General features: G+C 34.0%; 1 protein-coding gene across 1 annotated transcript in view; it reads left to right on the forward strand.

Annotated features, from left to right (window-relative positions):
- LOC108906751 (lachesin-like) overlaps positions 1-16,792 on the forward strand; it is a 125,197-nt gene that overhangs the window by 41,765 nt on the left and 66,640 nt on the right. The window contains exon 3 of the mRNA XM_018710105.1: positions 11,574-11,725. Within this exon, the coding sequence (XP_018565621.1) occupies positions 11,574-11,725 (152 nt within the window). The remainder of the gene's footprint in view (positions 1-11,573; positions 11,726-16,792) is intronic.

Here is a 16,792-nt window from a genome sequence, read left to right on the forward strand (position 1 = left end):
GATAATGAAAGTTTTCTAATGAATTATGATTACAGAAGTTCATAAAGCTACTCGAAATAAACCGAGGCTCATACCGAATTACGCGAACTATGTTAAAAAATATAAACCGAGAAAATTAAGAAGAACGAAATTAAATTGGAAACAATTTCAACGGGGATATGTTTTATATGATAAAAAAAAATTGTTTCGGTGAAAGATTTGGTATTCTGTTAGGTATATAGAGCTTTTTAAAAATAGCTCGCAATAATGTTAGGTTTCTGTGTCAGTTTTATTGAATTCTTTCCATGTCGTGTCGATAACAGAAATACAATGGACATAAATAATAGTCATAAGGTCCTTTCAACAAAATTTACTTATACAGAATGGAACCGAAAGCAATGTATGATCCTTGACTTATCATTTTCATATTTCCCGAAAGCCAAATCACTCGAAAATAAAGAAATTAATAAGCCACACAAAGTTATAGTCTTTCCGAAGTCAGTTAAACGTGTATAAAAACGCCTAGCAATAAAATTTAATGAGTTTCATAGGCGTCCCAAAAAAAGTTTTCCGTTAAAGACAAAAAATTATAATTACTTGAATCACACCAAATTCCGCAACTAGGCGACCAGACCTGTATATGGGTATGGCTAAATAAATATGGGAACAAGTTTTTCAAATATTTCAATGTCGAGTTGCTGCGTTAGCCAACGAACCTGGTACATACTGCCAACCTCTTGGTTCTTCAATTGAGATCGGAAAGACTATAATAGGTATACATTTATAAAAAAAGATTTCTTTTTGGTGGACATATGCATGTACAGGGTGATTCACCTACGGTGAATTTTAAGGGGAGTCTTTCCTATAAAGTTTTTATCTAGGACGCTTCGTTACAAAGATACAGGGTGTTAAACTTCAAACAATATTTTTAAATTTTTTAAATAATTTAAGAACTAGTAAGTGAAATAATTTGAAATTGGGCACGTGCTCCAGTGGCGGAGATACAGGATATCGGTGGCATATTTTTCTAAATAAAACAGTACGCCACTGCTTTACGGTAACAACCATGATATTTTCGGATTCGTCTTTCTTTTCCTACAAATTACTACTCTCTTATGTTTTCCGAAAAAAGCCTGATTTACGAGTAAAACTTAATCAACTGAAATACACTTTTCCGAGATGTTCTTGCAGGTCATTTGAAGGTCACACAAATTTTTCGTAAAACACTATGGATATAAAAGTTATAAACGTATCCAATTAAAACTGTTGGTTTTTGGAACATTTTTGTCGAGTTATTCATAGAAAAGTGATTTTGACCTCCAAATAACCTGCAAGGTCATACATGAAAAATTTCCTGACCCATGATAAACGTAAAATTTGGCGCTTTATTCATTTCTGGCATGAAAATAGGGCGTTTCATTTAAAATTTTCACGTTGCCCTTGAAACTTAAGGTCAAGGTTAAATTCAAGGTCACCAGCATATTTGTTTCATAAAATGCGTAATATGTAGAAAGTCGAAGTAAATTTCGCAGTACACTCAAAAATTATTTTGACAGTTTACGTATGCTTAAACGTGCCGCTTTTTATAACACCCTGTATCTGTAAACGAAAGGAATGCACTTTCGGTACCGGTGATGTTTGCGTGATTTTCCACCTCTAACGAACCCTATCGAATATTTATATATTTCGCGATGAATATCCGAATTTGTGTAATATTGCGTTTATAACGTGTGGGTTGAAGTTGTTCGTTTTGGCAAAACTTTTTGTTTCTATCAAACAAGTATAAAACAATGCGTGACAGCAGCGGCGCAACGTTGGAGCAAAGCGTTGTTCAATTAGTCAGATGCCTGGAGACATATTTACATTGTTCCATGGAAATACAGACAATATTTATTATATCATTATTCCATTCAAAAAAGTTATTATCGGAGGGCTTAATTAAAACATTAATTAGAGTTTTTGCATGAGAGTAAACTAAAATATTGTTTGATCGTGACAGTCGCTGTGTTTTAGTTAGGCGGTGCCCGGTATTTATCGGCAGATCTACGCGTTCATATCCGTCTCGACAAAAAATCAGTGCTGCAAGTAAAACTATTCTGAAAATTTCATTTGACGCTGTCAGGCCTCCTTAATTGTTCCTTTAATAACCAAACAAGTTTAGCTTGAGAATTAACGTACTCGCGTATATCTCGAGATTTATCGTTATTTTATGGGATATCGTACCGGTGAAATAAGCATTCGTCTTGGTTTACTGCTATTTCATTGGAATATCCAGAAGCCCTTAGCGGCGAAATATACTCCGCAGAAGAGACAGAAGTTTGTGTGATAACAGGAAGCCAATATGCTGGTGACCTTGGATTTAACCCTGATATTAAGTTTCAAGGACAAACCAAGGTCAACTTGGAAATGTCAAATGGAACATCTTACTTTTTATGCCAACAATCGACGACAAATTTTACGGCCGAATAAGTATGTCCTTGTAGGTCTCTTAGAGGTCAAACTCATTACACGACATGATCGGATTGTGTGGAAAAATGTTTCATGTAAAAATCGCAGTTTTTTTGACCAAATTGGATGATGACCTTGCAATTGACCTTCATCACGAGTTGCAATGTCAAAGTAAAGTCAACTCAAGGTCAAATCGAATACGCCCCTGGAAATACTGAAACCAATCTCCTAGACTAATTCAAAGCGGTAAATTCTGAATTCGTAATCGAATTTTGAATGATATGAGCCAGAATATTGTAAAAAGCTTCGCCTGGGTCATTTCAAGGGCGTAGATTTCGAAAATTTGCTCTAATTTTTTTCTGTTCGAATTTTCAACTATGTCGTACAGTAAATAATAATAATAATAATATTTATTATCTCCAATTTAAAGTACAATGGCATAACATTTTACAGATATTACTTTAGGAAATAAAAGGTTAATATGTCAGCTTACTGATTTGGAAAATCAGGAGCTGTTAAAACCTATACAATTCAAAAATATTAGATACTTTTAAGACAGATAACAGTTTTAATTGCAATTTTGCTTTAAATAAATTGCAGGACAGAGAATAATTAATAAGTTTCTGCTTATTAATACATGAAACTATATTATAACTAAAAGAACGTTTAAAAATTTGCTTGCGATGATAAGGTATGTTTAATATATGTTTTCTGCGAATGTTTAAATTATGAACGTCAGTCCTGAATTTTATTTTCCTATATAAATATGGAGGGGCTTTAAATTTCAGAATCTTGTAACAGAAACAGGTTAGATGCAAGCATCTTCTATTGTACATATTGAGCCAAGATAATTCCTTTAGTTTGTGTGAAATTCTTTGTGTGCGGCTTTAAACTCTATATTATCATCATTAATTTTTCCATTAATTTTTTAATTTTTTTTAAATGAGATCCAGACAAACCGGTTTCATTTTCGAGTTTGTCGAACACGTTTTAATGGTAGCAGAAATAATTTCGTGAAAAACTGTTTTTTTATCGACTTTCACATTTTTACGGATCTTTTGAATTACTGGATTTTTTTATTTGGCCTCGGAAAATTCTAAAAAAATTCTCCTAGGCCAATTCAGTTGAGTAAATTCCAAAAATGCTATTAGATTTTACGTGCGACTTTCATTTGGCAAGTTAATGTAATTTTTTCAATGCGTATCATGGAAAGTGAACAACATACGGGCTAACCAAAACCAATTTCAGGGAAAACGTGTAGAAAATAAAGTGGTATTTTTCTTTCTTATAACGAACATCGTTGTAAAATGTATTTGCCAAGTAAGTCATATTTCCAGTAGTCGCTGCTGAATGAATTTAATTTGCAGTTTAATATATCAGAAAAGAGAAATGCATCCTTATAGGATGTCTCGCAAACACCATGTGCATACAGACAGGACAGAACTAAAAATGAACGGGCGCGCTGCTCATAAACAAATAAGTAACGAAGATTTAATATTATACGGAGATTTACTTTGTAACTCCCCCCCGATTATTTATATTCATTTTATAGTACTTTATTTCATTTAATTACACTCTATGCCAAATTAAAACAAATGAAACTTAAGCATTATTTAAAACAGTTGAAACCAAAAAAAAAGGGGCAAGAGCAAAGTAAGATACAAAATACAATTCGTTGCCTATTTGTAATGTGTAGTGATATACCTATTTACTGAATCATCCCGTTCCAAAATGAAATTTTAAAGTTTCAATACACGGTGCTATGTAATAAATTCGGTGTGGCCCTTTTTGACAGCGGAACCCAATTTAATATATAGTAGTATTGCAATTATGTGGTTAATTTAATACACATTATCAATATCACTCACAGAAACGTATATATTGGTATTTAAACATACGCGGAAGCAGCACCGCTCATCAGTATTTATCCCGTGAATTGTTTTAGTTTTTATCGAAATAGTAGAACGTGAATCGTTGTCACGAAAACACACGCGTTTTTTTGCAATACATGATGACTTTTTATTTTTACGTCTCACGACGACTATGTTCGCGTATCACCGTTGTAGCAAAGATTTTTTACACATTTTCTTTAGAAATTGATTGTGGTTAGTCCGCATTTTCCAAAAAAAAAAATTTACATTTCCGGCTATTCGAAAGATTAGTAAATTCTGTGTGAAAATCGAAAAGGAAGTTTTTTCACAAAATGACTTCCTACTATTTTAGTGGTAGCAAGTCGGGTTCGACGAAATCGAAAATGGAATCGGTTTGTCCGGATCTCCTTTACTTTTCGAGGTACAGAAATTGGAAATTTAAATTGTTCTTTATAGGTTCAAATCTAGAATTTATTATATAATTTGACTGTTTTTCGACCTCGTATTTAAATTTTTTTGTCTGAAAATACGAATATTAATAAAAAATCAGATAACATTTTCATAATCTACACTCCTGAATTCGTAGAGGAAAAGAAAGTTTTATTCTTCTCGCGATTCAAAGGATGAGTAAAAATCGAACAAACCTAGTTCGTTTGAAAGTCTGTAAAGCAGCGGTTATTTCGCAAAATTATTTATTGGTAAACCGGGTGCAAGAAACTCGAAAGTGGCCTCGGCTTGTCCGGATCTTGTTTACTTTTCGAGATACAGAAATTGGAAATTTAAATTGTTCTTTATAAGTACAAATCTAGAATTTATTATATAATTTGTCTGTTTTTCGACCTCGTATTAAAATTTTTGTGTCTTTCTAAAAATACGAATATTAATAAAAAATCAGATAACATTTTCAGAATCTACACTCTTGAATTTGTAAAGGAAAAGAAAGTTTTATTCTTCTCGTGATTCAAAGGATGAGTAAAAATCGAACAAACCTAGTTCGTTTGAAAGTCTGTAAAGCAGCGTTTTTTTCGCAAAATTATTTATTGGTAAACCGGGTGCGAGAAACTCGAAAATGGCCTCGGTTTGTCCGGATCTCGTTTACTTTTCGAGAAACAGAAATCGGAAATTTAAATTGTTCTTTATAGGTACAAATCTAGAATTTATTATATAATTTGTCTGTTTTTCGACCTCGTATTAAAATTTTGGTGTCTTTCTGAAACTACGAAGATTAATAAAAAAGTAGATAACATTTTCAGAATCTACGCTCCTGAATTCGTAGAGGAAAAGAAAGTTTTATTCTTCTCGTGATTCAAAAGATGAGTAAAAATCGAACAAACCTAGTTCGTTTGAAAGTCTGTAAAGCAGCGGTTTTTTCGCAAAATTATTTATTGGTAAACCGGATGCAAGACACTCGAAAATGGCCTCGGTTTGTCCGGATCTCGTTTACTTTTCGAGATACAGAAATCGGAAATTTAAATTGTTCTTTATAGGTACAAATCTAGAATTTATTATATAATTTGTCTGTTTTTCGACCTCGTATTAAAATTTTTGTGTCTTTCTAAAAATACAAATATTAATAAAAAATCAGATAACATTTTCAGAATCTACACTCCTGAATTGGTAAAGGAAAAGAAAGTTTTATTCTTCTCGTGATTCAAAGGATGAGTAAAAATCGAACAAACCTAGTTCGTTTGAAAGTCTGTAAAGCAGCGGTTTTTTCGCAAAATTATTTATTGGTAAACCGGATGCAAGACACTCGAAAATGGCCTCGGTTTGTCCGGATCTCGTTTACTTTTCGAGATACAGAAATCGGAAATTTAAATTGTTCTTTATAGGTACAAATCTAGAATTTATTATATAATTTGTCTGTTTTTCGACCTCGTATTTAAATTTTTGTGTCTGAAAATACAAAGATTAATAAAAATTCAGATAACATTTTCAGAATCAACACTCCTGAATTGGTAGAGGAAAAGAAAGTTTTATTCTTCTCGCGATTCAAAGGATGAGTAAAAATCGAACGAACCTAGTTCGTTTGAAAGTCTGTAAAGCAGCGGTTTCTTCGCAAAATTATTCATAGGTAAACCGAGTGCAAGAAACTCGAAAGTGGCCTCGGTTTGTCCGGATCTCGTTTACTTTTCGAGATACAGAAATTGGAAATTTAAATTGTTTTTTATAGGTACAAATATAGAATTTATTATATAATTTGTCTGTTTTTCGACCTCAACGTACATCGTACAGTTCTTGTAAACAATTCAAATGTCGTAACAAGATAATGCGGTGGTTGATTCTGCATCCTTAATCTAGGAGGTCAGACGCATAATACGAGTTAAAGATAGTTTAAGATATAAAAGCAAATTGTAATTGTGACGTCTGCATACTGGATTTTTTAAATTGGATCTGTTACAATCGCAAACATTGTCAACTATCGCAGTCCGCTGTATCTTACTAGTAAATCTTGATTGCATCGATGTGCATTGAATTTAAAATCGTCGCTCAAAATTGGGTCTTAGCTGAAGGCAAATAAGATTAAGCTTGCTCGTTGTAACCGACAGAATTAAACTATCCAGTGTTTATAATTATTTTTGATTCTGTAAGTATTTAAATGGAATATTAAAATTTGTTGGGGTAATTGGTGGATTTGGACGTGAACTAGCGGGGTATCCGAAAGAATAGTGGGTACGGTTTCTGTCGCGCCTGTGTTATTCACGGGCAGGCAAATGGAATTTGCCACGAAGTGCAAAGCTATAAAATAACCGTAATTTCTGATACGCTCTACAAATTTAGTGGAACTGCAATTCAGAACGCGTTCATTTTAATAAACCCCACATATTCGTATTCATATTGCGTAAATTATTTAGAATGTATTCAACAAAGTTTATAATGTGCATAGAGTATATATCTGATAGTAGAAGGCGCTACATCACGCCGGGTTCTATACAAGCTAGATTGAAACACCCCCCTAACACCTGCTCCACTAGCTTGTTAGCAGAGTCGNTCGTTTACTTTTCGAGATACAGAAATTGGAAATTTAAATTGTTCTTTATAGGTACAAATATAGAATTTATTATATAATTTGTCTGTTTTTCGACCTCAACGTACATCGGGCCGTACAGTTCTTGTAAACAATTCAAATGTCGTAACAAGATAATGCGGTGGTTGATTCTGCATCCTTAATCTAGGAGGTCAGACGCATAATACGAGTTAAAGATAGTTTAAGATATAAAAGCAAATTGTAATTGTGACGTCTGCATACTGGATTTTTTAAATTGGATCTGTTACAATCGCAAACATTGTCAACTATCGCAGTCCGCTGTATCTTACTAGTAAATCTTGATTGCATCGATGTGCATTGAATTTAAAATCGTCGCTCAAAATTGGGTCTTAGCTGAAGGCAAATAAGATTAAGCTTGCTCGTTGTAACCGACAGAATTAAACTATCCAGTGTTTATAATTATTTTTGATTCTGTAAGTATTTAAATGGAATATTAAAATTTGTTGGGGTAATTGGTGGATTTGGACGTGAACTAGCGGGGTATCCGAAAGAATAGTGGGTACGGTTTCTGTCGCGCCTGTGTTATTCACGGGCAGGCAAATGGAATTTGCCACGAAGTGCAAAGCTATAAAATAACCGTAATTTCTGATACGCTCTACAAATTTAGTGGAACTGCAATTCAGAACGCGTTCATTTTAATAAACCCCACATATTCGTATTCATATTGCGTAAATTATTTAGAATGTATTCAACAAAGTTTATAATGTGCATAGAGTATATATCTGATAGTAGAAGGCGCTACATCACGCCGGGTTCTATACAAGCTAGATTGAAACACCCCCCTAACACCTGCTCCACTAGCTGGTTAGCAGAGTCGGAATCACAAACAATGCCACGGAGCAACTTATCCACTAAAATATTATTCCAAGCCGGGCTTACATAGCCTACGCGGTACCGTCAAGATTTAGCCCCCTGTCACTCCATTGCGACAAATTGTACGTTCGGGTCCAGCAAAATAACTAGAAAATTAAATATTACATCGAAATAATAGACATATTTATTAGGGATAGCTCGGAATTTTGACTTTTAACATATTTTTTTTTCGATTGTACCCTTCCAATTACCTGTATCGGCGACACTGCTTTTCAGAAAGAAACCGTTTGCACGTTATTCTTAATGCACAGTTGATGTTTACTCGTGTACAAATTTTGACGTTTTTATCTTTAGCCGATTTAGAGATAATTAAGAAAAACCATTTGGATAGTAACAACTTCAACACACTGTATTTCGAAAATAGGGCGTCTAAGAAAAAAACTTTACATGAACTACCCCTGTTATTTTTCCATGAGGAACATGCACACCCCTGTATAGACCCGTATTAACACACCTCTACATCGTTTTATATAAGAAGAAATTTTATAAAAACGTTTTTTTTTTCTATTTACGCGGAGCTCGCTATCGAACTGTAATTACTTCCGGTTGAAATAACTAAGGATATAGCACTCGAAAATCGGAGCAAAATAAGCGTGTCTGCAATAGTCGTTTATCGGAACAACTTAAATTACAAATTATCCAGACATAGACATAAGAACGCATAAAAATCGAATTTCCCGTGCAACGACGCCAGTTCGATTCCGTCGGAAACTGGCACACAATTGGAGTCATATCCTTATTGTTATATTTAACCTGTTCACGGCGCTGTTTTAGCGGCGAACGCGGAAAATCAGTGCCATAGTGACACTGCCATCACTTCAACAATTTGCCAAATTAATTGTGTTATACTCAGGCGTAATTAACTACCCACTTGCTTCAAATTTAAACGAATATATTTATCTTAGTCTAGCCCTAACTTTATTTTCCTATTAACGTCTTAATACACCAAGGCTGATATCTCGCAAATAAGTCTCTAACCATAGTTAATAGTAACATAATTTGTTTGAAATAAAGTAATCGTTTATTTTTTATAACAAAACGCACCGTTGTAATTACTAAAGTAATGTTTGCGGTTAGTATATCTTATTCTCGCTGAAATTTGTACGAGCTAAGTATATTTTTGGTGCAGTTTTATGAATAATAAATATATAGTAAGATTTAAAACAACATTTACTTGTATTTTAATATAATTGTTACAACAAAGTTGCAGGCTGCTGTCTACTCTAGTTACATAATAATTAAGGATCGCTACTCACTACACTGTTTGGTTTCATTTAATGAAGGATACAATAATGTTTATTTGTTTCAACGAAATAATTCACTTGAGATAAATTAACGTTTATTTACAACAACCAAATGCATTGTTGTAGGCGTTAAATTAATATTTGCTGTTAATATATTGTTTTAGCAAGATTTGTGTAGTTTTTCGAGTATAGTTTTGTATGATAAAACAACGGTTTAAAAATATAATTGTTCTTTAGTATAAAGGAATATATTGAACCAATATAAAACGGAACGCTGGCGACGCCGACTGTTCGCCGTTTGGTGGCCACACAAATTTTTCTGGGTGTACACACGGTTATTGTCAACGTAGTAATTAACTACCGGCGCTTTTGTTATTGCAGGGTAAAAGTTTGCACTTCGAACGTCAGCAGATTGTCACTAATTACAGCGCCCTCAGAAGGTCCGGGCCCCGTGTAGTGCAAATGTACCGGAAAAATATAAAGTAGGATTAACGGTTATCCTCTTTTTATACAAAGAGACAGTTAACGGTTTTTTTCTCACTTGAGTGCAATTTTCTTTTTTCGTCACGCCGGGTGTGCCTTTTTGTTTCAGTAATGTTCTAGGTGTTCCGTTATCAATACACATGGCGTTATAAAAAAGGATGTAGTATTTTTGGAACCCCTGTTTTTTTCGAGTAATTCTCATATCTTCTTAATAAAGTTCTTTTTCTAAATATGCCGCAAACGTTACCCATGTTTTGCGTTATATTAGCTTTAAATCGAACGATGATATATTCGTCGCAGTATAATTAGCAACTTACATTCATGGACTTGTCAAAAGCGTATACGTTCCAGACGTTGGTAGACGTAGGTAATTAAGATTGCTGTAATACTCAGGATGAGAGTCTAACACACATACAAGCTATAAAGGAACGCATATAATGCATACTTGTGTATAAGTGATAAACGAGGAACTAGTAAATATATCCTTTCGAGGTATTATTCGTTAGGAAATTATATCCTTACATATTTTTTGTATATGCATTGTAGCACAACGACAACGATTTTATTTTATTAAACAAAATCTTACCACTTCATTAATTTTTCGCGAAAAAAAGTCTAAAGTAAACATGCAGGATATTTTAACAGCAAACTTGTTGAGAACCGCTGACTTCACGCGTAGATTTACGACGCATTGTTGCCAGTGTTAAAAAAAATATTAAGTTTAACTTTTTATATAAAATAATGAAGAAAAGAGTTCAACAACCAACCATTTCTTTCTTTTTGTTGCAAACATACACCGTATTATGTGCTAGATGGTCTTCCCCTTGGTTTTTATTCTACTTATGAACTTATCAACGTACGAGAGCAACAGGAACAAAGGGGCGTAGGTGTTTTTTTTTAATCACCGTAAAAATAAGCTCTATTTAACGCAAAAAGAGCGAATTCCCGAGCGGCTTTTGCATGACCTTGGAACAATTTGTTATAACGCTGTTTTGTTAGTTGTAAGGGGTAACTTAAATTCAACTTTCTCGATACGTTTCTTTGGATAAATTAGTTGCAAAAAAACGAACGAAATTAATTAACAAATACCTGGAGCAACAATTTACAGTTAGAGTAACAACAGTTACATCCTTTTGAAAGCCACCTAAAAATTTAGGATGTCTTTTTATCCTTTTTGTGACTAGTTTAATTAAAACATTAATAAGGAATAATGAGGAAGGAACCGAAGGTAATTAATTAAATGTCGTTAATTAATTTTTTTTATGAACGTGGCCTACTCGTACGTATGAACAAAGCAGTCAAGTTGGCGGTGTATGTTAAGTTTAGATGAGCGCATTTGCTTAATCCGGCTTTATTTAGGATTTTAAGAGACATCTGTGACCTTTTTTAAGCGGGAGCGAATTATTCGACTAAAAAAAAAAAAAATGAAATAAAACTGAAGTTTGCAAGTAGAATTTTGTTGGTGGATCCGCCTTCTGAAAATTGCCTTATTATGGGTATACAGGCGAGAAGCGCCACTGTTTAAAACTTAAATCCTATTTCGCTCTCGCTATAAAACAAGGCCTCCGGGATGGAATTTATTATCGCAGTGGAAATGCTTATATTCATCCAGTGATTTGTTCGCAGGTCCCAAGAATGGTTCAGATACGTGCAGAATTCAACGGAATCGAAGATGCGATTCTTAAATAGGCATTGTGCCCCCCGTCAGCTTCACAATATGACAGCTACGCAAGCAACTTTCCTTTTTTGCAGTCTATTGCAGGCCATTTTTGCAGAAGGTAAAACTCATAACTATTTCCCTTTAGATTAAATATATTTCATTCTCCTCCATTCTTCTTTCTACCGGGCGGACCGTATCGCCCACCGTGATTTTTTTATTACGACCGGCTTTCATTAGCACATTTCGCTAATTGTACCGCCATCAAACAAATCTCGCGAATTTTACTTACACTAATGTCGAAAACAATTGTTAATACTCATCAAATATATCGAAAAAAAAAAAATCTAAATTTTCATTTTTTTTTAATTAAAAAAAAAAATTCTCGACATTTCAAACATTCAATGTAAAATTGTAAAAATGAGGTCGCAAAAGGATTTTAAAATTTTTTTAAAAATTTAATTTTTTTTTTAATTTTTAATTTTTTTTTCGATATTTGATGATTATTTCACGCAAAATTGTGAGAAAAATAAGGCAAAAAAATTTGTTTCATCTTAATCGTTTACTGATTAACATCAGTAAGAAACAACAAACTCTTTTAATTTTTAATTTTGTTTTAAAAGAAAAAAAAATTGTAATTTTTGCCTTGCATTATTTCTTCTGATTGCGCCGAGATTGATGCTCAAAAAATTGTTTCATGTCAAGATTTCAAACCTAGAATCTTCAAGCTTTAAGATGCTTCTGTTTTTTTCTCGACACGACCATTATTCACGAAGTTGCAGCTTTTCAAAAATCACTCACCTCCTTTAATTTTTTTTCTGAGTGTATTATAATGCTTCGATTTTCATTCATTATTTAAAAAGCGGATTAATCTAACACAGGACGTGTAGAAAAACGACTGGTTTTTAGGTTTCAACCGAAAAGAAGTGCCAATTTCTCAAAAATTTGCACCTACAAATATCGCAGCAGTCATGGTTTCCATTTCACATATTTGACCGTCACTTGTTTCTTTACTTACTAGTTACCGCGAAACTAACTTATTTTGGATTAAATTCTAGGGCTGGGACATTTTTTAAATTTCGTATTCGAATAGTTACTTCAGTATTTATACGAATATATTCGAATTATTACAATATTCGAATTATTCGAATATTCAAATTATTTGAATTATTCGAAAATATCATCGAAATTATTCGAAATTAGGTGGTATGTAGTTAAATATTCGATTAATCCAGATAATTAAAATATTACACTATTATAAAATGTAGAAAGTTCAAATGTATTTTAAGAGAGGTGAAATTGGTAATAACGTACAACTTATTTTGTCCTGACGATATACTTTATGCGTGACGTCATATTCGACTATTTATTTATTCGAATAGTTAAATTAATCGAATAATTCGAATGTTCGAATAGTTAAATTATTCAAATAACTCGAGTATTATTCGAATAGTTACATTTACACTTATTCGAAGTTATAGATAGTACTAATTGGAATATTCGAATTATTCGAATATGATTCCCTGCACTATATAAATTCACTTTGATTCTGAAAAATCCTCTAATTACAATATTTTTAGTTCTCGAAAGTTTTCCTTTTTAATTTTTAGATTCTCTGCATATTTTGACTTCTATCATGTGGCCGGTGAGGGATTACCACGGATTTAGATAGATGAAACATAAAACAATTAATTTTCCGGTCGTCACGCTGCCCGGATTTTATTCTATTAAAAATGGAGATCAGTATTTCCCCTTTTATGGTCCATATTTTAGTATGGTATTTCTATAAAATTGGAAGCTAATAAATTGATTCAATCGCGAGATATTGTATCTGTACGATATAAAGCATTTTTCAAAGTCGCGTCACAAATATCTAAAACGGATTTGTATACAGGAATTCTATTCTTTCGAATTCAATCGAATTTAGCTCCCGTACCGCATTCTTATATTCACAATAAATTGGTATATCAAACGTGGATATTATTTGCTACGCCGTTTCTTACATTTATTTAATAAGATTAGATGTTTATCTATAACACATAAGCAGTCAGTAATTAATTTGTAACTTGTTTTTTACATTTTCCGTAAGGACGTAAACTGCTAAACGCGCGCTGAAAAAATCAGGTCGGTAGCTTTAATATTAATCTGAAAATATCTGAAAACCGTTCGTTGTCCACCTGTAAAATGAAAAATTAATCAAAGATAACTTTGCGCCAAAAGGCTCACTTAAAAATAGCCACCGGGACGTAAATTATATTTTTTTTATTTCCTGGGACAGCGGTCACCAATAAAATTTGTCCACAAAGAAGATTACAGATTTAATAAAATTCAGATTTTCATGTTTCATGCGGGACCCATCCATGTGGGGGCTAGCGCCCTAACGAGTGGTATGACGTAGCAACGTGGCTTCCGTGCGTTTTCATGAATTATTTTGAGGGAGGAATTTTTGTGTACTTCCTGAACATGATTTAAAAAACAATTAAATGAGCAATTTAAACTTTCTATTAAAATAAACAAGAATTTAAACCGTGTTTTATAAATGACTAGAAACGGTTTAGTGTGGAAACTTATATGTCGATTTTTAAATACTTTGCGGGAAATCGGCAGTTTAATTTTTTACTGGCCTTCGCCATTTACGCGATTTTCCAGTCGTTCGGCTCCTTGCCGCGCTTCAGTCATAACACTGTGTCGCCGAGTTTCGGCTAATTGCTATATACTATGTTGGAGAATAACATATTGGCGTACACGGCCATATATGCACTAATTTAGGGTATTTGCGATAAACAAAGCAAGCACAAAGGGATTATATTTACTAATGACACGACAACTTACTAATCTGTGTCAGTGGTAATGGTTTAACAATGCATTATTCAGTTCTCTGAGGCACAGAAGCCGATCGAAATCAAGAAATACCCAATTAAACACGAAGCTAATAAATAATGACCAGTTTTAATTATACGTTAATAAAAACTATGTGAGCATAATGAAATATAATAGTTGATATTATCTGGTATTATTTCGGCAAATCTCTTTACTATGCTAGTGTTGTAGAATACTCCATGTGTATACTAACCCGGCTGGATGCCAGTAAAGCCAACACGGAACAGATTTATTGTCTATAAACTTGTTAACCTGTTTATACCTGCAATTAATAGACCTCACTTTAACTGTGTCCTGAGATTATCTTCTCTGAAATCAACAGTTTATTTGTTCATGTAACTATCTATCAGACTCGGTAGGTACTGCAGATAACCGCTTTGTATTGATATTTCCTCTTCCAGCTTAATCACGGCTGCGTATACTTGTTGGTTCTTCAATCTCAAGTCCCTATGTTCCCTAATTATTTCTCTCTAAGTACAGAAATTGTTAAGACCGTTTGACATAACGATATTCGGGATATTAAGCAGGTCCGGCTTTAGGGAGGAGGGCTCCGGGTGTTATAGCCCAGGGCCTCACGAGGTCGGAGAGCCTCGGCAAGATCTGGCGAAATGAAACCAAAAAGTGATTAGTTTTTGCATTTTTTGCAATTAATAGACCCCACTCTAACTGTGTCCTGAGATTATCTTCTCTGAAATCAACAGTTTATTTGTTCATGTAACTATCTATCAGACTCGGTAGGTACTGCAGATAACCACTTTGTATTGATATTTCCTCTTCCAGCTTAATCACGGCTGCGTATACTTGTTGGTTCTTCAATGTCAAGTCCCTACGTTCTTCAATTATGTAATTAAAAGTACACAAATTGTTAAGACAGTTGACATAACGATATTCTGGATATTAAGCAGGTCTGACTTTAGGGAGGAGGGCTCCGGGTGTTATAGCCCTGGGCCTCACGAGGTCGGTGAGCCTGGGCAAGATCTGGCAAAATGAAACCAAAAAGTGTTTAGTTTTTGCGTTTTTTATTAGAATGGAACCAAAAATGTTCAGGTTTTGAAATATTATTGTTTTTTTTTTAAATTCAATGTTTATATTTATGCTTTAACTCCAGTTCCCGGTTGTTAAGAAAAAGCGGCACCAAAATCTTCTAGCCCTGCGTTGTGTGCATACCGTCTAAATGAGTTTTCTTAGTGTGGAATGTTGATATGTAAATTTCGATGTTAAGAATGTTTTAATTACACGAGATGTTCGTGTTCATTTAAGAGCTCGGCAATAAAAATATGATCCCGAACAGAGATCACACAAAAATAAACGTTTTATCTGTTGCTATATAAATTGATCGCGGTGAATAAATTTAATCTCTCAGACTGAATTTATTTACCCTTCTGACCCCGTCTAATTTATATCTTAATCCAGTCTCCTTGAGCCACCAGAGACAATGGATCCTTCCAATTCCGCAACTATAAATTAACTATTGACACAGATGCACTTGCCACGTCAACGGTTTTCCGAATGCGCCTCCCCTCTCCCGCCACCCGGGGAATAAAGTTTCAATTTAAATGCAAAAAATGGCGCGGCGGGGGAGGGGGGGGGTACATATTCTTATCATCTACGGCTAATGCCTCTAAGGCAGGCGGATTTGAACCGCGTGCTTCCCTCCCAACTTATAGACCTAGTTCTTAATTCCTTAACCCTTCTATCTTGCACAGCACTGAAGTAGGGTTATACGTTTCTAAATCATGCAAATATAGGGCAAGTTTCTAATCGTGGGGATTTTTGTGGGGGCGTGTAGCTGTGGAGTTCCAAGCAGTGATTAGTAAACAACGTTCTGTGAAGCTGTAATAAAACATGAAAAAAGGAACATGGAACCTGTAGTCGGATCCGTTACATACCCCGGCTAGATCTCTAGCGATCCCTTCTCTGTTGTGAAATATTTCAGCGCTTTTGTAGTTAGGGATTTTTACGTTTTGTCTTGTTTAGAGTAAAATATCATAGACAGCTTTTTGCTAGGCTTCAGGTAAATTTCGAATAAGTAGCGTGGAGAACTAGCACAACATTCTCATTATGTTACCGCGCTGTTAGATTATACAGCCACAAAAAAAAGTCTGTACTTTTCATGCGACATAATATGTTATCCGCAGTATTTTTGCCTCCTGATCACGAATCCGGTGTCAGAATTGAGCTATCACATCACAGGAATTTCCTAGCCTAATTTTTTCTATTTTTCCGACCACTTTTTCATGAAATTTTTCTATTTTGACCTGTTTTTTGAGGTTAGGAAATTCCTGTGATGTGATAGCTCAATTCTGAC

Source organism: Anoplophora glabripennis, unplaced genomic scaffold (genome assembly GCF_000390285.2).
Source record: "Anoplophora glabripennis isolate ALB-LARVAE unplaced genomic scaffold, Agla_2.0 scaffold5, whole genome shotgun sequence".
In the NCBI taxonomy this organism is placed as follows: Eukaryota; Metazoa; Arthropoda; class Insecta; order Coleoptera; family Cerambycidae; genus Anoplophora; species Anoplophora glabripennis.